The sequence below is a fragment of the Lytechinus variegatus genome, chromosome 7 (assembly GCF_018143015.1).
Source record: "Lytechinus variegatus isolate NC3 chromosome 7, Lvar_3.0, whole genome shotgun sequence".
Lineage (NCBI taxonomy): Eukaryota > Metazoa > Echinodermata > Echinoidea > Temnopleuroida > Toxopneustidae > Lytechinus > Lytechinus variegatus.
In genome coordinates this window covers 44,668,318-44,690,637 of record NC_054746.1, presented here as the reverse complement: position 1 = coordinate 44,690,637, position 22,320 = coordinate 44,668,318, and the positions used below count along the sequence as shown (strand labels likewise).

The 22,320-nt window shown below is 36.1% G+C and overlaps 1 protein-coding gene across 3 annotated transcripts in view; it reads left to right on the top strand.

Annotated features, from left to right (window-relative positions):
- The window catches only part of LOC121419420 (HEAT repeat-containing protein 5B-like), a 66,064-nt gene that overhangs the window by 7,536 nt on the left and 36,208 nt on the right, over nucleotides 1-22,320 (top strand). For 2 of the 3 annotated variants that reach the window (XM_041613879.1, XM_041613880.1), the window contains exons 2-3: nucleotides 2,980-3,116; nucleotides 19,411-19,615. In XM_041613879.1, the coding sequence (XP_041469813.1) occupies nucleotides 19,490-19,615 (126 nt within the window). In that variant the 5' untranslated portion in view covers nucleotides 2,980-3,116; nucleotides 19,411-19,489. The remainder of the gene's footprint in view (nucleotides 1-2,979; nucleotides 3,117-19,410; nucleotides 19,616-22,320) is intronic. The other variant, XM_041613881.1, reaches the window with a different exon arrangement.

Genomic DNA, 22,320 nt, shown 5'->3' with positions numbered 1-22,320 from the left:
AGAATTAACATGGCATCATTAGAATTCAATTTGAATGTTGCTGGACACAATCCTAACTGATCATATCCAACTGATCGCACACTCACCCTGGGGTAGCATTCAATATGGATTCATGATATCAGTCTCGAGGATTTGTATAGCAATAAGCTACATGTATACTAATACATTGTAAGATTGTAGCCCTTAAAGGGGAATGAAACCTTTGGAACAAATAGGCTTGTGTAGAAACAGAAAAATCAAAGGATAAGAATAAAGAAAGTTTGAGAAAAATCAGACAACTAATGAGAGAGTTATGAGCATTTAAATATTGCAATCACTAATGCTATGGAGATCCTCCCATTGGCAATGCGACAAGGATGTGTGTCACTGATGAACAACTTTCCCTTTGGTGGACTATAAAATACCCTCAAAATGTCTCTTTTTGCTTTTTCTTATGATACAATTTTTTTATCCATGATGTATTCTTAAAAAATATGTATTACAAATACATGCCCTCATGTAGAAAGAACACATGATCTATGGATAGATGTGATAAAAGAGGCAATTCAAGTGAAATATATACAAAAGTAATGGGGAGAGTTGTTCACAAGTGACATCACACATCTTTGTCGCATTGCCAATTTGCTTTCTCCATAACATTAGTGATTGCAATATTCAAATGCTCATAACTTTCTCATTATTTGTCTGATTTTTCTCAAACTTTTGTTGATCTGTTTCTTTGATTTTTCTGTTTTCACACAAGCTATCTTGTTCCAATGGTTTCATTCTTTAAACACATGGCACGATCACCACAGGTTCATCGTAAACAATGTCAACTCATGATCTTTTAAATCATACATGTACAGTACATGTATATCATAATATGATGACTAGTGGTAGCAAAGAAAAAAAGGTTCATGTATTTCACTAGAGTGAAAGCATTATGAAGTTCTTGTCTCTGACAGCATCTGCTTATAAAATCGCTCACTTGTAGGATCCGTGGTATGCAGTACATGAATGATGAAGATATTATACGCAACTTTTAGACTTCATGTTCACGTAGATACTTTTCCTTGTAAACGTGATATCTTCAGTTTGACTTTATAACCTAGGATCATATTATTTGGTGTGTATGATACTAGAATGGATCCGAGAAAGCCTGTCGATTTTTGAGGTCAAAGGTCAAGGTCACAGTGACATTTTTTCATCTTACTCTTCTGCAGTCCTTGTAAACGGGATAAGATCAGAGCAATTCTGTTGATTTTGAGGTCAGAAGGTCAAAGGTGAAGTCGCCAACTTCCACTTTTCTTGCTTGACTAATAACTCCATTTTCTGCATTACAGGTGGGCATTTTATGTGCTCGCCTTAACCGAAAGTTAAGTTTTTTAAATGACAGCATGACTTAGAAAATAGGCTGTATGGACCTAGTTCATGAGACTTGGACATAAGGTTAATCAAGTATTAATTGAACATTCTGCTTGAGTTTCAGGTCACATGTTCAAGGTCAAAGGTCATTTAGGGTCAATAAACTTAGACCATGTTGGGGAAATTAACATCAAAATCTTAATCTAACGTTAAGTTTTTGAAATGCCATTATAACTTTGAAATAGTGTTGAAATCACTTATTTATTTTTAGGGAGCCATTTTGAAAGAAAATGAGAGCTATTTTTCATTTCACCAGAGCCATTTTCAGTTTTCGAGAGCCATTTTTTTTCATGATTCAGCGCATGATTTAGCATCACATTTTGTCCTTCTTGTTTACAAATTAATTTAACGTTTAATGAGGTAATTATTAGATTGCTGTCATAACTTTCAAAGTGTAGATATAGGGGTAATCAGCTTTCACTGACAAGTCTTAGGTCTCATGATCAAGGTCAAATTCATTTATTGTCAATGAACAGTATATATTATAAATGGTGTTTTTGTGAATAATTATTTTATAGTAATTTCCAGAGTCAGCACTGCTGCTGTATTGAATCGCATGATGTAGGTGAGACTGCAAGAGGTGCTCCACTTGTATTTCTGTAAGATTCACATACATGTATTTCTGAAGCAATATCCAATGAGAAAGGCTGTTTTATAGCACTCTCATCTCAAGTGATCAACCAATAAAAATCCATTTTGTCAGGAGGTGTGGCAAACAGGGTTCGCAAACGAGCTGGATTGCGCCATATTGCATTCAAATTGTGCTTGCACTATAGACTAGTGCCGTTTTAACTGAGATTTCTTTTTAAAAATGAGTACTCTCATCTTTGTTTCGATCTCGATATCGCATCATTGCAACCAAAAATATTTCAAAGACAAAATCAGTTAAGAAAAATAATATGAAATAATTCTTAATTCTACAGGAACAATGTTAAGGTGTTACTCTCAATGACTATCATTTTTTTCATTCGCATTTTTATATTTAGAGCTAATTCACATTTATGAAATGAACATGGCAGAGATAAAAAAGTCCCACCCTATTTTATTCAAAGTAATATGGGTGCACAGCAAGTACATAATCCACATTGCAAATACACCATGGATATGTCTACTCAGGCACTGCTTTTTCATGTGTCATCTTTAGATATAAGATGTAAATTTTATCACAGATATATATAATTTGAAATTGTATCTGAGAGATAAAATGTCAACTCAGCATACCAATTTCAAAGATAAAATAAAATCCCATATTTAAAGATAAAATGTCCTCAGAATACCACCCTAGGACTTGTACAGTATACACTATACCATGATGTACATGTATCTCTGTTTAATACCTGAATGTAACAAAACAAAAGAGAATAAAGCTGTCTTTGTAATTCTGTGCATCTTCATGTCCTCTTTCACTTCCCGTATATTTTTTTAGTACTTAATAGAATGTGAGTTTGTTGGTAAATGTTCCCTGCTTTGTTCATGTATTTTAGTCTTGATTTTGATTTGTTCTCCCCTTTTCCCTTTTGTTTTTACTCTATGTGCACGCATGTATACTCTTCGTTTTTCCCTGCCTGTTAAAAGTGTTTTCAAGTCAGGAGATAAAAGGATGTTACTTGCTGCATGGTAACTTGACTCTTGACCCTGTCGCACTGAAAGAAAACTCCTAAAAGGCTGTGCTTCCGCTCTCCAAATCACATTCCTTTTCTGCTTGCTAGAAGGTATGTATAGGGCCGTCTGCACCATCCCGAGTTTTCAAATTAGCGCGCTATTTCTGATCCGGCAAATTATCCCGATCTGAAAAATCTCGAGATTGTTTGTAATGCAGACGCAATTATCGCGCTAGTTCGTAGGATTAATCTCGAGATTGCAATCCCAAGTCAACTCGGGTTTATTTGCAAAATAGCGCGCTATTTACGAATTATCGCGCTAATTCGTAGGTGCAGACGCACTCGGGTTTGGACTCGGGTTAATTTATTCATGACCTTCAGTCCATAATGCAATTCGCGTTCCATTTCCGCCTTGGTAAAAACATAAACAGCGATTATACCGAACGCATGCGAAAGTCAACTTTATCATAGCGTTCATCAATTCCCCAATCAGCAACGATGGTGTCAAGCCCCCCGTGAATGGATTTTGGGAGAGACCAGACCGATGGGGAGGCGCTCATTATCGACGATGGTCATAGTCAATAACAATACTGACAGCATTGTCGTCTTATTCCTTCGCAAAATGTGAGCAAATAGCATTTCTTTCCTCCCCTCTCTCTCTCTCCCCCTCTGTCGTTGCCTCGGAGTCCGCCATCATATTAAACGAAGAATACTTCACTCGCTTATAATTATAGCGCGGCTGAGCTGAGAGGATTGTTGCATAACAACGGTCGAATTCGGCGAAAGAGTACATGGACTTGATTGCATATCGCGGGAAGTTATTCAAAAGCGCGGGCCGTTGAAACTCCAAGATCGAAAGTGCGCATGCTCGGAATATCGGGCTTGTTGCCTCGCTCGAGCAAGAATCGCTCTTCGTGCGATGGTGGAGACGGGGTTTCTTGAATCTCGAGATTAATCGCGAAGAGGGCTGATCGGGCTAAAATCTCGAGATTGAGCAAACTCGGGATGGTGCAGCACCGCCTAAAGTGTCATTCATTTCATAAAGCTGAATAAATTGAGTCAAAGCAAGAACATTCCCCTAGGGAACCTACGTGTATGCTCTTTCTGAATATTTAATTGGTGCATGTAGTGTCTGTGTATGCCTCAGATGGCTGCCATGCTGTTGGCTTTTACATTGTATTGTCTGTTCACAATGACATTTGTAATATATGCTATTCTAAAGGTTTATAGAAAATATGACTTGATACAGTCGATGTGGCAGGACTAAAATCTATGACATTGTATTCCATTTGCTTATATGCTATCAATGCTATTGTAATCAGTCTTGCATAAGAATAAAAATGGCTGAAATCCAAACAAATTATGATTCATGTTTGTGATTATATATGTTGCCTAAACACAGCCTTAGTACATGTAGATTTAGAATATGTGTGTAGATTAACTAGATTTATCATCATGATTTCATAAATGTATTTGCATCAAGCTGGTTATGGAGTAACGACCTATATTTTAATCATCTATTCATGAACATGCTAACATCACATCCATTGGTAATGGTAAAATGAGAATGTGTGTTATGTTAAAGATTAAAACAATCATAGTGAGTTTGATGTTCTTTTGATGTTATTTTGAAAGAATATCAGGTGTATCTACAGGTACAGAATCTCAGGTCAACTACAAGGGATTGCTTTTTCAGATGCCCTGACATAAAATATGCTCCCTCAAGAAAGTGATAATGTCTGATATAGTGGTAATTCACTCACTACTATACAGTGCGTATCAAAAAAAAGTTTACACTTTGAAAAAGCCCTGGGAATTAAAAAATATACAACATGTGGGTAATTTTTTCACATATAATCTTTGGTTTGGGTCTCATCTATCCAATGAAAGTAAAAGTTTTGACAGAATGTTACACTTGAGTGAGCACTCTCCATTTTTGTAAAGCTCGCAGAAATCTCTTTGCGCAGAAATGCTCGTTTTCACGCTGTGTCAAGGGGGAAATGGTGAAATCAAACTTACCCTGCGAAACATTTCTCATACATTTCCCAATGCACTTTTTGTCAATTGTAATAAATGGATACATTCAAGCATTTTGTAACATTTTTTGCCACCAAAATTGAAATTTAAACACTTAGTAAGCAAAACCTTTACCCTTTTTGTGCCAACTGGATCTGAGGACATAACTAAATCTGAACAAAAGTTTATATCGGACATCTCCAGCATTTTTTTCACTAAGTTTTCATCATTTAAAGTGGGTTCACATTTCATTTTCATTTAATTATTGTTTCTCCACACTTTTTCCAAGCTTGACAATGATTAACAAAATGAAAATCAAGCCTAAGCCATTTCATGTAAATCACAGCTCAGTGTATGGCAAATATCGTGACGATGGCCTCTGTGTTTGGGGGAGTTGGGTGGGGCGCAATGCACTCTTCGAAGTGTTTCGGGCAAGGAAACAAGCTAAAAATGTAAAAGGTATCTTCAAATCAATTGTACTAGCTAAATTCAACGTGTTCTTCATGATTAATGTCTACTTTTATTCGCATAACTATTTCAAAGTTCTGCGCAAATCATTTTTCACCAACTTTTCAAAAGTAAGTGGTGCTCACTCAAGCGGAACTATTTTTCGACAGTTATATCGTCATTTGTTTAAATGGATCTGTACCAAAGTTAAAATGTGGAAAAATCTTCAGAATATTACAAATGTATAATTTTACAGGATTTTTTCAAAGTGTAAACTTTTTTTTGATACGCACTGTAGAATGCTGCTATCCGAAGGTGATGTCTCTACTTGTATGGAATTCTTCAGGGAATGAATATCCTGAACCGTACAGTTTGATAATCAAACTTAAAAGATGAATTTAAATCTTTTTGACCTTTTGCAATACAGAGCATTACAATACCTTTGAATTTTATATGTATGTAAGAATATTTGAAGCAGGGATTTATAGCTGGAAAGTCTGTATGAAAGAGAATGTAAAGGATTTTGAGCTAGGCAGATATTAACTCATTTCATACATGGTATGCCAAAGCCTAATGACACAGTTTGGTACACATAATAATAAATGTAGACCAGCCCTTGCGGTAACTGATGGCACAGACGGCGATTGCCATTGGCGCTCTCAGCAGTTGCAGTGCTGCCCTTACATTTTCCCCATCACCAATGGCAGTCTACTGATGTACCCTTTTATGAAACCGCTATCTAGTCATTTCAAAGTAATGCTATCCAAACTTTAATTAGCTCAATTACAATTCACACAATATTACATGTAAGTAGACACATTAGGAATACAATTTAAAGAAACAATAATTGCGTATTTGGATGTACTAAAAAAAAAAACTTCCAACGTAATCCAGCTGAGTTTAATAAATATGCGGTATGGTACCTCTCCCAACTGGCAGGGCATCAGCCGAACATTACTGCATGTATAACTGCCCAAGATAACTGAGATTGTTACCCTTTTCATAAACCTATCCTCCAATTAGCCGCCTAAGAGTAATGCGGATAAATCAATAAAAATTGCGTTCATAAACTCCGAAAATAAGCCGCATTATTTTTACGAGCGCCCGTCCTGAAAAAGGTGGATAATCGCCATGACAACTGGACACGCCCCCTCCGATGCAGTTGTGTTGGAAAAGGGTGACCTTGTGACCGCACCATGGCAATTATCCGCATTATTTGGAAATGCGTTCATAAACTCTAAATCTTATCCCGATGCCGCTATTATGCGGATAATAGCAGCATCAGAGTAATACGGATAACTCCTGTCCTCCTCCAATTTTACGACCAAATTATGCTGCTATTAGCCGCCTAATTCATTTTAATTGGGTTTATGAAAGGGGTATGTGTGCTTTAAGAATTCCAAGTCAATCTCCCCAAATGTTCCCTAGCAATGCTGCCATTTTGGCTGAGTCTGTTAGAAGCTGTAACCCTTGCCTGCGTTCACGAACAGAATACAGAATCATGTGCACTGTTGAAAATTGCTGCGATTGCTTGCTTGCTGACTGTACAAAACACACACATTTCTGAGAGGAAACTGTGACGATACGATTGCTCATTTATAGCATGGTTTCATTCATGCTCTGCTGTATAGAGTGATAGGTTCCTTTTGAAATAGTTGATGAAAACCGTATTTTCCTACGTGTACATGTTGAGCAAGGTAGCAGTAATAGTTTTTGTCTAATAACTTTTATGTTTTTTTTTTCAAGGTGAAATCGCTGTGTGTTTATCTTGTTGCCACATGTACATATCATTTCTAATTTGGTGTGTACAATTTTAACATTGTAAATAAAAAGAATGCTATTTGGGAATTAGATGAAATGCTAACACATTACAATAACAGTTTCATTGAAAGTCTACATCATACGACATACAGCGCACACATTCACCTCAATAATTGATTTTGATTAAAAAAGTTAGAATCATACAAGCAAGGCAGTGACATAATCTATGGCCTTTTGAAGTTCCATGTATTTTCACAAAATAGTTATAGGCCAACTTTTATGCGCATCCTGGTCACTCTCAATATGTTTAAAAGAAATTCTGTCCTCCAATGATCTAAAACTTAGTTTGACTCTTAGTGGAACTAACCTCATTGAATTGATTGTGAATGGTTAGTGAAAGTGCTTCTTAATCACCCAAATCTATACATATAAAAATATACAGGGTGTTTAAAAAAAGTAACCAAAGTTCAAAGGTCAGCTGTATCAAGAATGCATAATTTATTCTTGTGATGTTTATTCTACATGATTGAGTAACTCATCAACTTTAATTTGATTTCTTTCTTGCATCACAATTGTCAAGGGTACAGAGTTATGGTCCATCGAAGGTGAAGGGTGCACAATCCTCTTTTTCCACTTTCTATGGTTTTAATGTACATACGAGAAACTAGCTGACTGTAAGATAAAGACTCATAAGAAGCAAAGTACAAGATGCAGATCAGCCAGAGCTCAAGCTTAGTAATAGTTGGTGTGGCATGTGTAGAGTCCATCCATAATTGAAGAAACATGGCTGGATGGTGTACAGTATTAACATGATGCTAGGAGGCCCAAAATTAGGGTACACGTTTCTACTTATCCGTGAACCAAACATATAACGAGGAAAACAAGTATAGTAGGAGTGTTTAATAAAGCTGTTAGGTTTTATAAAACTCAGTTGGAATATTTATGGAAGCAAAGTGCTGGCTTATATTCAATTATTTTGAATAGGATCAGAAAGCGAATACATACTTTGTACATGTATGCAAATCATATTGGTTTTTATATAATTTACAGCGTGATGTAAATTGGGTACATGATTTATTTGAAATTGTTAGACCCACAGTTACATGTACATGTATCTTCTCAATTTTATGATTTCAAGAACTGTGCTTTCTTTTGCACCAGTACAATGTACATACCAAGGTGTACTTTAGTGTCAAACCAATAAAAGGCACGAGTAATTTCACTGCTTTTCACCGAGTATCATTCTTTGATGTTATCACATAACCCTTTTGTACATTTCTAATGATTCATCCAATTTAATTTATGTATATTGTTATGCATAAAAAATTATGCTATTTTCTTTTATCATCTTTTATCCCATTTGATAAACCAGTAGCCAATTTCATGTCTGGGTGAATATAATGATTAATAATGCATGATGTGTAATAAAAGATACCCAAAGTATCCTTGTGCAATTGACCATTGATTGGTTTTGTGTAAGCTATATCTTGCAATATAATCTGATCACACTGGGGACTAGACGATACAGGAATAAGGTTCCTTTTTGACAGGTCTGCATGTACGTATTTGATATAGGTTTAAAAAAGGGGCCAGTATTATTACAATGAAGGTGGACAATGTACAGTCTGTAGGCCTGATCAATCATAAAGCAGATTCCAATGTACAGCTATTTCTATATGGTTCATGAATATAAGAAATTGTGTTCTTTCCTGCTTTTTTACTATTTGAAGTAATTGATTTCATTTTTTGTTCGTTTATTGATGTGAATTTCTAATATTAAAGGGGCTCCAAGTCCACTCTGATACTATTTTGGTTTTAACAAAAACAGAAAAAAGGAAATAGGGAGTTTGACAAAGAATAACAATGTTTTGTAAAATTTTGTAAGTTTTGATTGTCTAACATCACATGTTAACAGCTACATGTACATGTACCTTGTATATCATGGGATATACATGTAAAGTCCATAAAACCCCATTCTTTTATCGTTCATGATGCCTGAAAAATCAATCGTGATCAATATATACATGTAGCAATATTGGTAAGTTCATGTTTTTCTTAGAAATAACATATAGGGGTACTAATGGCCTGTGACATCACAGAACTACCGTAATTAAAACTAAAACCCAATATCAGGATCAGCTTCCTATTTCTTTCACATTATTTTCATTTAACATTTGTTATTATTAATTTATTTTGTGGCATTATACATTTTTTAGTAATATTTCAGTCAAAATTTGATGCTCAGAAAAAAGTGCAAAATTTGTCAGATGTTCTTAGCAACACAATAGGGACGTGTGCACCAGCCCGAGTTTTCAAATTAACGCGCTATTTTTGATCGGGCAAATTATCCTGATCTTAACAATCTCATTATTATTTGTAATAGAGATGCAATTACCACGCTAGTTCGCAGGATCAATCTCAAAATAGCCCGCTCTTGCAAAAAATCCCAAGTTGACTTGTGATTATTTGCAAAATAGCACGCTCTTACGAATTAGCCCCCTAATTGGCAGGTACAGCATCAGACCATAATGCATCGAAGCCTCGCTCGAGCAGAAATCGCTCTACTTGGGATGGTGGAGACAGGGTTTCTTGAATCTCAAGATTAATCGCGAAGAGGGCAGACCGTGCTATAATCTCAAGATCGAGCAAACTCGGGCTGGTGCAGCACCACCTATTATGCAGATTAGATTTAATTTGAATTCATTCAAACCACATGAATTGTAAATCTGTATATGAGAGAAGAATTGATGATGCTTTTTTTTTGCACTCAAGGTATTCATGAACTTGTAGAGTATTCTTAAATGTCTACACTCTTTAATCTCCCTGAAATAAAATTTCATGATAGTATATTATTTCAAAATATAGGCGGTTTCAAACCGCCTCGATCACAAGAATCCCCGTTAAATTACGAGAACTTTTTAAGGCTAAAAAATACCCGTTAATTATTCCTGCATTCACACCGCCCCGAAACACATCCTTCGGGATAAGTTCCCGAAGTTACGAGCATGCGCAGTGTGGTCTGATAAGCAGGCAAGGCGGGAGATTCAAAATCTCTAGCCCAGCAGCCACCCACGCCGCCGCGCCCAACGACACGCTGGGATAAAAGTTCCCGTAATTTGCTTTCACATCGCCAAAATACCTGCGACCTTGGAAAAATCCCCACGAAAGTTCTCGTAATTTCGCCAAGTACCTACTATTTAGCGGGTATTTTCTTTCGGGGAGATTACGCGTAGTTTGCTTTCACATTACCAAAATACCTGGTATTTTCTGATCGGGGTAAATTTCCCGATCAGAGAATACCTGGAACTGGCGAATATCGAGGCGGTCTGAAACCACCTTATATTTAAGCATTTTAAAAGTACAAGTAACCTACAGGTTCATGGGGCAAGTGACTGTACATTGAGCATGTCATTTACTTTTCTATTTATTGAATGATCCAACGTGGTTTTATCCCCATGGACTATGGGAAAATGTGCAAATATTTACCTCACCTCATCTCCCCTCACAGATACGCACGCATACATGTAGTGGTTCTTGCTACTGCAATTAAATTGACTTCACCCAATTTAGTATTAACAAAATTAGGATCCGAGTAATGCTCTAATGAAGTCTATGGATGAATCCACCAGATAGCAATATCGCCTGCATGCCTGTCTATGCCTTGCAAGTACAGACTAGATAGATTGCTGTAGTGTTTTGTGGTTTCCATTTACTAATTGATCATTTAGGCCACTATTATGTACAAAATACACATGTATTGTAAATTATCAGAAAAGATAAACAAATAGAAGTGAAAATGATTATCAACCACATTTTATCTGAACACATCCCAAATGTTGCCTGAATGATATTTGTCAAAGCCAAATTCAGGATTATTTTGGAGGGTATTTGGATGGTTTTAAACATTTCAAAACGAACCAAAGAACTCCACAAATTTTCCAGAATCTCTCCCAAATTTTTGCTCATTTGGGAGGGAGAATGCTCCTGAATATTCCAAATACAGGGTATGTGTTTTCGGGTTGATTTACAGGTGATTTGGTTCTGGTGCAGCAACCGAGGCTTTTGCATCTTGCTGAAAAACTCTTTGTGCTACTGTGTGATTTGAATCCCAGATCCTGTGCTTTGTAGTTGGGGGAATTATCCACCAATTAAAACACTGAATAGTAAAGGATAATCATGAAAAGCAGAGAAATATTGACACCTAATAACATGCAGATAAACATTCAATTTGTGCAAATTGCTTTGCGGTTACATTCTATATTATGAAAAAAAATAGATTTAATCAAGATCATGCCCATATAGTTCAAACCCTGTCAGAGTTGGATAGTACCCCAATGATTTACATATAAATCAAAGGAATTCAGATAGGGGAGTCATCAAAGGGGGATCTATATTGATGATGACTATCTTATTAAATCCTTTAAATATTGCTTTCAGAATCAATCAATCATTGTTGAAGATTAATTATATGGACATGATTCTGGAGTTTCTCCCGTAGTCATTCTACATGTAGTTTTAACTAATGTACTAAAATTTCACATCATATCAAGTCCTTTTACGCCTTTTGGACCCCTTCTGCCTGCCAATGCTCAGCGGAACACGCACAGTCGCACAAGCGCAGCACAGCTAGCGCTAGGGCACGGCGGCCGTGGCCCCTGCCTGCTGCACTGCATATTATGTACAGTATGTGCCCGGCCCGAATATGACAACTTTTGCCATTGGCTTGTGGTCTGACACATGTTTATTCAAAGCTAAAACGCGAACGCAAAGTTTGACAAATAAACATCATTCTTACATCATCGTAAAGCTTAGAAAAAACTGCACAATGACTCATGGGAACTAAGCTGTACGATACCATCAAGCGAAATTGGAACGAGTGGGAAATCGTTTGTGGTGACATAAAGTAGGATTTTACATTGAGTTTCATCCTATTTTTGATATGAAAGGGATGTTTTTGACTCCAAAACGCGAATGTAACTAACATCTTTGCAAAAATTTCAATTATTTAATGGAAATAATATGATATCATCAGCATTATATCATTGGAACTAGAGATAAAAGTGGGAACTTTTTTCAGGAATGACAAAATTGTTAACAAAACATGAAATTTCCAATGGTATTTCCATAGAGTGGTAGACACACGCGGAAAGCACGCGCAGTTAGTGTCCCATAGGATTCGATATGTTTTTTAGTCTATCGGGACATCCTATCCATATTTTTTTTCACAGTATTTTTCAATTTGGACTTGGGAGAACAAAAATATAAAGAGCAGCGTAAATGATCAAAACTAAAAAATGTACATACATGTATGCTCATGTAGTACAAGGAACAACAAAATAAGAGTATATGTTTTTTCATAAATGTCACCTTGGGATGTACATGTGCATGACTGAACTTCAAATTTACTTACATGTATCTTAAGCATCAATTTAGTCATTTTCATTCTACGTGTAGCTAAAAAAAAAACAATACACTACTCCACCCCCCTTTCTTAACAAGAACTTTAGGGCCGGCCGAGCAGAATAAGAATTTATGCGAAAGCATTTCATACGCCTGAAAGAAGAAAAGGTAATTTTACAAACCCAAGTAAACTATAATGCCCTACTCTATATGGAGAAGAAGGTTGATTTTTATCTTCTCTAATGGAACATGTAGGTGCATTGTCCAAGGGAATAATACATGTAGTATTCTAGGGCTGTGTTTCAGTAGAATTTATTGGGCGAGAATCATAAACATGAATGGTGGATTAAAACACTGGTGGTGTATGATAGCAAAAGTACAGATATTGGAATAATTGAATTTAAACTGTATATACATGTTAACTATTAAAAAGATATGGTACAAGTTTGTGCCATCGTCGATAATGAAGATGATAACATTTGGGGGTTTGTGTCAGAGATGAAAAAAAACCCCTAAGAAACAGCAAAGTTGGTATGAACTGTATCTACATGTACTTGTCAGCCTGAATGGAATGCTGTGAGCACCTTAATGGGGGAAAAGATCCATTCTGTGCAATCTATGCATAAAATCCACCTGCAGTATGTGTGAGAGAGCATGTCACCTTCTATACAATCTCATTCAGAAATCACATGTCAATTCCCGATGTTTTCTGTAAAATGAAGGTCAAGGTAGATGCAATTAAAGAGTAGCTCTGTTTCTTCCTCATATGAATTCAATTTAATCAATTTTCATACCCCAAGTAATTTTTGTAATGTTGTCAAAGACCCTTTTCTTTATTTTATTCCAAGGAGATTAAACTTACAAATAACCTTCCTCATACCTTCCTCATTTGTTGTAGAACTGGTTTGTACTTTAATTGTTCATCAGTATTTCACCTGACCAATGTTCATGTAGGTCTACATGTACCAGGTGGGTGTTTCATAAAGCTATATGTACAAGTAAGTTAAGAACGACTTTAAGAACGACTGGTGATCCTTTCTAGTGGCAAATGGTAAATTCATTGGCGGTGGATTAGGGCGTAAAAAAGGTTCACCAATCGCTCTTAACTTACGAACAGCTTTATGAAACAGACCCCAGTACACCCAATTACACATAGGCTATTCATTTTTTCTTTGTATTTTTATTAACAAAAAAACATACATGGAGAACAAAATTGGAGTGTTCCAAAATTAGAATAAACTGCATAAAATACAATTACCGGTACTCTCCCGACATGTATGAATGTACATCTACCAGGGGCCCGTTTCTCAACACCGTCATAAGTCTAACTTCTTGACTAAATCGGAGATAGTGAGCTACATGTACTTGTCCGCTAACCGTTTCACGAAGCCCTCTTTACCAAGATCGGGTGCAACAACCTCACTAAATATTTATGACACCTCCGAACCTGTCCTAACTTCTTTCTTAATGACGTGTGGCATCACGTGGGTAGACTATGACATGCAAAAGTGCTCAGAAATTTTAAAATTATAATCTTACGTAATCAATCATAGAGGTTGAAATTACATCACAAAACAAGTGGGATAATGCATTCAATGATAATTGTAATACAAATAAACTATAAAAACTGTTGTTAAACGCCACAAAACCATTCATTTTGAAATAGTAAAATGATTTAATCGATAAAGGTTCTACCACGTCAGGCCATCCATAACTGGATTCGTATTTGTTGTTTTCAGACCCCTATTAACAGTTGGATAAATTCTATCTTTAATTTATGCATATAATTTTTCAAATATCGTATGTTTCGGTATCAATAATTAAAAATATTTCGTTAAACTATATTTTGATGACGTTTAGAATCATAAAAGACCGTATAATTATCATCATTTTACAAAGAAAACCATTATGGTTTACTTTCGTAAACTATTAAAATTGGATATCCCGGGGGTACCCATCTAAACGTCCACAAGTGATTTTTTAGTCATGAAATGAATTATTCATAATTTGATTTTCTCTGCAATTGAATGCTCCAGTCTTCATGGTCTAAGTATGTATGATGCATAATTCACGTGTGCTATTATTTTGAAAAGATTTATTTCCCAATTTATCACAATATTTGCAATTTTGTCATAATTTTTAATTTTGAAAATTATGATATTTTGTGACTAAGGCTATGTCTCGTCTGCTATTTTTACCGATAGTATCGATATCAAGGTATTCTAGTTAGGAAGCCTATCGAGAAACAGGTTTAGTAAGATTGGAACTAACTCCGTGGTTGGTGGATAAAGATATGACTAACTTGTCCATGTGTTGAGAAACGGGCCCCAGATGATTTTTAAGTGATGCCATCATTGTGACGTGAACACATGTACTTTTTAGAACAAAATAAAATATGAAATTCATAAATATATAATTTCTATCAATGGAAATGCTGAAAGGTACATGTTAACAAACAATGTAGCCAGGATTATCGATTAGGGGGTTCAATTCCTTTTTCTTTCCTTGCTGAAATATTGAGAAGTAAAACAAAAAAAGTCAAAGCTTTTGACCATTTTGTCTGAGAAAAAATTTGACAAGCAAAATAAAAACGGGTCAATCTGAAATGGTACCCCCCCCCCCCCCTATGGGCTTGACAACCATGTGCTGCGTGACTGAAGGTTGTGATATTTGTTGGTCGTCATCAGTCAGTGTATGAAGGCGTAATATGAGTAATCAGACTTTCTTTCCATAAATTAATGTTTTGATTGGCAGTATGAGTCATAAACTATCATTGACAGCACTTGAAGGAGGGGAGGGGAATCATTCCCCATGAATCTATTAAAGGTCCTACATTGGAATGAATTTCATAGAATATCATTTCAAGTACATGCTTATTCACCCCCCCTCTCTCAAATTACACGCAATTTATATAAAATTACGGAATGACATTATCACTATTCCTTCCTATACTAGTTGTCTTGCAAGTTGCATTGTATTTTTATGCCAATATCAAAAAGTAGGTTTACGATTGCTATTTGCTATTATTGTATAATTTTATTTTTCAAGATACCTGTAATATGGTAAATTTTGTGTAAACATCGTAAAGTACACTCACAACTTTATTTAGAAGCAATGCACATATACATGTATATGGAATGAATGCTGAATTTTTCTATAGGGGAAAATCATACACATGTCCATGGCAATATATAGGTACCATTCATAATGTGCATGTGAAGTAGACTTTAGAGCGATCATAGAAAGCCTAGTTTCGAGCCACAAATAGCCGTTGGCTTACCAGAATCCATTGCTCAAATGATGAGAGCTTTCCCCCTTTCATTCTTGCCTACTATCTGTATGCCATTAACATGTCTCCCATGACATTTGGTTTCGTGCTAGATGAGTCTTTGCATTCTTTGCACACCTTGACTGCACTCACAAGTATTTGGCCTCTTTCCATCACTTTCTTCATTCTTCCCTCTTTCTCTCTCCTCTCTTTCTTAACTCTTTTCTTTCTATCGTGCATCTTTGATCTACTGTATTTATCTCAAAGTAGCTTTCTCTCTCTTCCCCTTTTTATGCCCCCGCAGACGAAGTCAGGAGGGGGCATTAAGCGTTGCCTCTGTCCGTTTGTCTGTTTGTCCATCCTCCCGTCCGTACATCCGTCTGTCCCCCCACTTGGTTTCCGTGCAAAAACTCGAAAAATATCCAATGGATTAAAAAAAATTTGGTGTGCATGTAGATGACACCAAAATACCTTCTAAGTTTGAATTCCAAGTCCGGAGGTCAAAGTCACAGCTCATCAAATATGCGAGTTGGTTTCCGAGCAATAACTCTAAAATAAGTTGTAACTTCTTTATGTTGTCTTTGCTACTTTTTCAGTGTGAGATTTAATCATCGGTAGAACCTCATGTATAGGCCTATGTTGCCTTTTCGCCCGAACATGTTTGTGTAGTATTTGTGTACACACAAATGATGGTTCTTTGAAAATATATCTGGTACAACAAAATATATATTTTTTCTATACCTGTAGATGCTTGCCTCCATATTCATTTTCACATGCTATTATTAGCTTCTATTTACATGTACATGTACAACTACTATGTTTAAATTCATGAGTACAGCATCTAATCAAGTCTTGCAACAACTCATTGCTATTCATATGACATTTAGATGTTATCAGATCATATACCAGGCTAATACGATTCATACATGTAATGCTGCGAATATTTTCATCTTAATACTCAATCATGAACATACTATAATGCTGATACCTACATCTTGGGACAGGAGGATTTATGCCACAGTAATTCAGTTAACTTTTTCTGTACCCGGCGTTCCAATTTTTGGTATTTCTTATTTTGTATTGTTTACCGGTATACCGAAATGTATTTTTGTATTTGCCAAATACAAATAATAATATTAATAGTTTATTCAGCCAGAGAAACTATAATAGGGCCCAAATTCACAAAGGTGGTATTTAAAACTGTTTGGGGTTTTTTTTACAATGAAAGAGAAGAAAATTCACTCTTAAAGATCAACCCAAAACATCCCTTTTTACTACTTGAGTTTCCCCAAATCATTCATCTGAAGGTACTTTAGGTCAGATGCCTTTTCAGAGGAATAATTGTTTTTATTTGCTATATGGTAATATGATACTGTACATTTACTTTTATTCCATCTCAAGCAAAAGTCTATATTCCTAGACTGCATTTGATAATTGACTTAATGAAGACTGCAGATCAGAAAAGTGTTACATGTAGTTCATACAGTATTTTCAGTTTACTGCTTGCAAGGGACTTTTCCATAATGTAGAATGTGTTCTTTGTGTACATACATCATGTATGTATTAAAGCTTTGGTAGAAGCAGAACATGGTGGGTGTTTCATAAAGCTATTCATATTAAGTTAAGAGTGACTTAAAGAACAGTGACTGGTGAACCTTTATTATGGCATGAACTGAATAGTCACCAATGATCATTTAATGGTGGATATCATTTACCACAAAAAGGATCACCAGTCGAACTTAAAGTCACTCTTATGAACAGCTTTATGAAATCCCCCCCGGTCTTATAGCACTATAAATATATCTCTCTTGTTTGTTGATGATATCTTGTGAACTTCCTTTGACTCTGAAGTTATGTAGTGTTTACTGAAAAAGACTTTGAACCTATCATAAATCATAGTGTACTTGGAATAGATTTTGCCTTACATGTACCTGTAGATATGTGGTAAGGTGCCTGCCTATGTACTATAATTGAAAAACAAAATTATTACATACGTATCACGAAGAGAAAAGTAAAAATAGCTCTCAATAAAAGTACTAGATCTACATTCCTTGTGTGATAACTTAAGAGATTTTTGCTTTATATAATGTCACTCCTTTTATGAACAGGCATAAAATGATTTTCATTATTTTTTATTATTTTGGGAGTTTTTACAATATGTGCAACATTTTGTATTTACATACTAAATTTTTAAATATGATTTGTGGAAGTGTTATGGTGTGGTGGTTCGCCTTGTAATCAGAGGGTTGTGTGTTCAAATCCCACTGCTGCCTGGCGTCATTTGGCTAGGCATCATTCCACATTATGCCACTCTCCACCCAGGTGTTGAATGGGTGTTGGGTAGGATGCAAAAGCCTATGAGGAATGCCTCTTGTTTGAATGCTCCCTAGGGAGTAGAGAAAGTACATACAATGTGGGCATGCAATGATCTGATGACCGGGATGATAATAATTACAATGTAAAGCGCTTAGGAACACAAAATATTATTAAAACACTATAAAATGTAACTATTATTATCATTATTCTCTTCTAAGTATTCAAATGGGTATTAATAGAGAACAAATGCTTAGGAGCATGTTTTGCATGACAAGAATTGGTTTAACATCCATTATATACATTGTACTGTATTATGTAAATTTTGCCAAAAACTAAATTATAGCACTATATTGCTACAGAAATGCATCCGAGTAATAAAAATATCTCCTAAATAAAGCAAATTTATTTTTTTTTAGCAAAATTTAAGAAAAGTAGAATCAGTTTACCTTGTAATATCCAGTACCAGCAATAAGTTGCACTCAAATACATGTACTCCATGACCATTCTACTCTGAAGAAGTATACCAAGTGGTACTGTCGGAATTGTTTTGAAGACACCCCAAGTTTCCATTGCCTGGCTATTCTCCATCAGCCAGAAATTTGCTCATTCTCAAGATTAAGATCCAATCAGCCCTCTTTCTTTCAGAATAATCTAGATGTTCCAAGATACACCTATAAATCATCAGCCCAAGAAGAATTCTCACTTTGGTTTATGTAGCTTGCGACTTAATGGTATCATTAATGCAATATTAAGATCGGAATGCATCTTCACTTGTGAATTTACTGGATTAACATACCAAATGGCATACTCTTTGGCACAAATACTGCAGTTGACTCAGGATTGTAATCTTGAGGTAAAGCTTAGAAATGCCTGCTTATTACATCTTTGCTTTTAAAAAATCTTGGAATTATAATATGGATCAGAAATAGTGTGATTATTGTTATTTTTGGCTGATGGAGTTTCATATCTTGTAATCGTAATGTAGTAATGGGCATTACAGATACAAAGGCATGTCAAAGGCACAGAGGGGTCTATGTTCTCATGAGTGGGTTGTACATCAAACACATATCTCAAATAGTTCATTATATTCTAACAATTTGTTCATTCTCTCCCCCTCCCCCTGCTTTGATTCCTGTCTGTTTCTTTCCCTTTCTATCTGTCTCTTGCTTTCCTCTTGTGTCTTGGTCCTGGTTGTAGATCCACGACGGGTAGCAAGCAGAGTTCTTCCTCACATTTTGGCGTTGAGGGGGATGAATCAGAAGAAGAGGATCCAGTCATGGAACTCTCACATAGCTTACTACTCAATGAAGAGGCCCTGGCTCAGATTGCAGACTCCAAGAAACCAATCTTTATCTTTGAATGGCTCCGTTTCCTAGACAAGGTCCTTGTGGCGGCCAATAGGGTAAGTCAGTTGTTAATGTCTGTAGATATTGATGAGCTTTCATTTGGCTAGATGACAGTTTTGACGGGTACTCATACATAAATATTCATCTATATCTTGTAAAAGATCTACATCGTACATCTCATTTAGACATGCTCCATTGTTCTGTTGAAAACAACAGACAAGGATCCTGTGACTCCAGGATGCAGCTATCCAAAGACATTACTGTGACCAAACAGACAATTTTAGCGTAGCACCTCACAATATAGTTACCTGTGACACAAAGATTTGTATTGCCAAATGAAAGCTCACTATTCTTTATTATTTGCATATTATAGTTTTAGTGACACCTAAAAAACAGTTGAACTTGATGTTTGGTTCATTCAGTCAGTAGCAAAAATAGGGGTTTTGGTTTAACATCTATATTTCCCATAATGTCTTGAAAACTAATAATTTCTGCTTTCTGAGTAAGTTTACTCTTGGTGGCTAAAAGCAAACTACAAAATTAATAATGATGAGACTATATTTTGCCTTTCTCAAATAATGTATTAGAAATTGAAGTTTGACTGCAAACTCCAAGGCTCTGTAACACAAAACTCAGTGATTATGTTATAAGATTGATTGCCTGGATCATTATGTACAATAGATCATACAGATCAACTTTACAATCGATCGCTAAGTTTTGTGTTATGCGGCCCAGAACTCCTTGTAAAGATTCAAAAGGCCCCTATACAAGGATCTTCCAATCTGCAATAGTTGGGTGAGGTAACTTAACGAACGAATAGATGAGAAGAAAACCAATTTAATTAATGTTGACTGGTTATATTGATAAGAGGCCTTCAGAAAGATGTGAGTCTCCAAAGAGTTCATTGTAGGTCAATTGCTTTGGTTTGCCACATCTTGTAGAAATGTGTGATAAAGAATAAATCCTGATTCTTAATTCTCCCCCCCCCCCAAAAAAAAGGAAGAGATATCAAGATTTTTATGGAATGAGAAAGATAGAGAAACAGGAATAGGGGAGGGAGAGAGGGCAGAAAGATGATACAATTTTTACATCATTCTTTTGAAATAAATGGTAATTCTTTTTAAGCTTAGATATAGTACAATACTTGATATTTTCATCTTTGCATTGAATCTAGAAGCATCTTTGTCAAGTAGATTTCCATTGATGGTAGGAGTGATTGATTTTGTGTTTAATCCACGTTTGATCTCTGGTTTTAGTATGCAGCATAGATGAATATCTGCAAAAGGTCAGACGTCTGTGGCTCCTGCAGAATTGTATCTATTTATTGCCTCCCATTGGCAAACACTGATGCTACTCTAGATAATTAAAATTCAAATGATTTCTTGGTTCTGAATCAACATATTCATGTAGACACACGCAGTCTTCTCAATTATGCATTCAGCAAGAGATGAAAATGGCTCTACCTTCATGCATCCCTCGACCACCCCCTCTCTCTCGGTGCTTTCATACCGATCTCATCACACAAACACCATTATATTCTGATAGGGTAGAATTCATATCAGGAACTTTCTCAGTGTGAAAATGGTGTAGCTATACATTGTAATACAACTAAAAGAAAATACATTCAAAATAGTAGATTCTTCTTCCAAAATGCAAGACCTGTCGCACAAGAATTTCTTCTAGGTCGCAGGTATTCCTACACAGTGTGAAAGCAGAACTTTCTAGATGTGAGACAAGAATCTTACTTTTAATACTGACATGTGCAAGTCTTGCTGGAGGCTGATAACTACACGTCTGGTTCCACTAGATGTGAATGCATGAAATGAATTATCAGTGCCAGCAGCATAGAAACGTTGTTAGTGCTGGTGGTGATTTTTTTTTTTTACCTGATTGCTAAGAAAGCATGAATGCTTGTAAGCAAGCAACCAGAGGAACGACGGCTTAAGGTCCTCTCCGAAGGACCTGGTACTGAGGATTAATGCCTTACCAAAGGGCACTAGCGCACCAAGTGGGAATCGAACCCGGGTCACCAGAAAACGAATCCCCCGCTCTGCCGACTGAGCTATCCTGCTAACAGAGCAATAATAATAGGCCAAGTCACAACTTTCAGATGGTGACCTCAAACATTGATCCAAGATGTAAAAAGTGCATGCTTGCATTCTTATGACATTATGCACTGCTGCAACATTACCATTCATAAGGTCCTCCCTTAATAGCACATACAGTGTTTCTTTGTGGCCAGTACAGGTATTTTTAGGCCTCCGCAAGTTCTCATGATTTATGAGAATTTTTTGTGATTGGAGAGGTATGGACATTCCTTCTTTGGCGAGAAACCTCCCTCTTCTCCTCTGTAAATTGAACTTGTGCTGTCTTACAGGCCATGATGACTCATTTTACTCTTCAAACATGGCTCTGTACGATGGCAAATAATAGAAATCAGAGGTCTGCCTTCAGACGAATGTCTTTGCACTGGCAGACATTTGATACATCATCCAAATATACCAGTACTGGTGTTTCGTCAAGTAAGTGTTAGAGCTCCTGATAGACAGTTTCCAGCAGTATTTCAGGTTTTTTTAAAAGCTGCACTTGTCAATGTTTGTACAATATCTAGGGGTATTGGTGGTCACTTTCAGAGGTAGTCCATCCCCCCATTAAAAAAAAGATCAGTGAAAATTGATTTTTTTTTTCTTTTCATGAACAACTACATGTAAGACGTCACTTAATCAGAAAAAGAGATGTAATTCTAGTGCTAGCCCTGGCA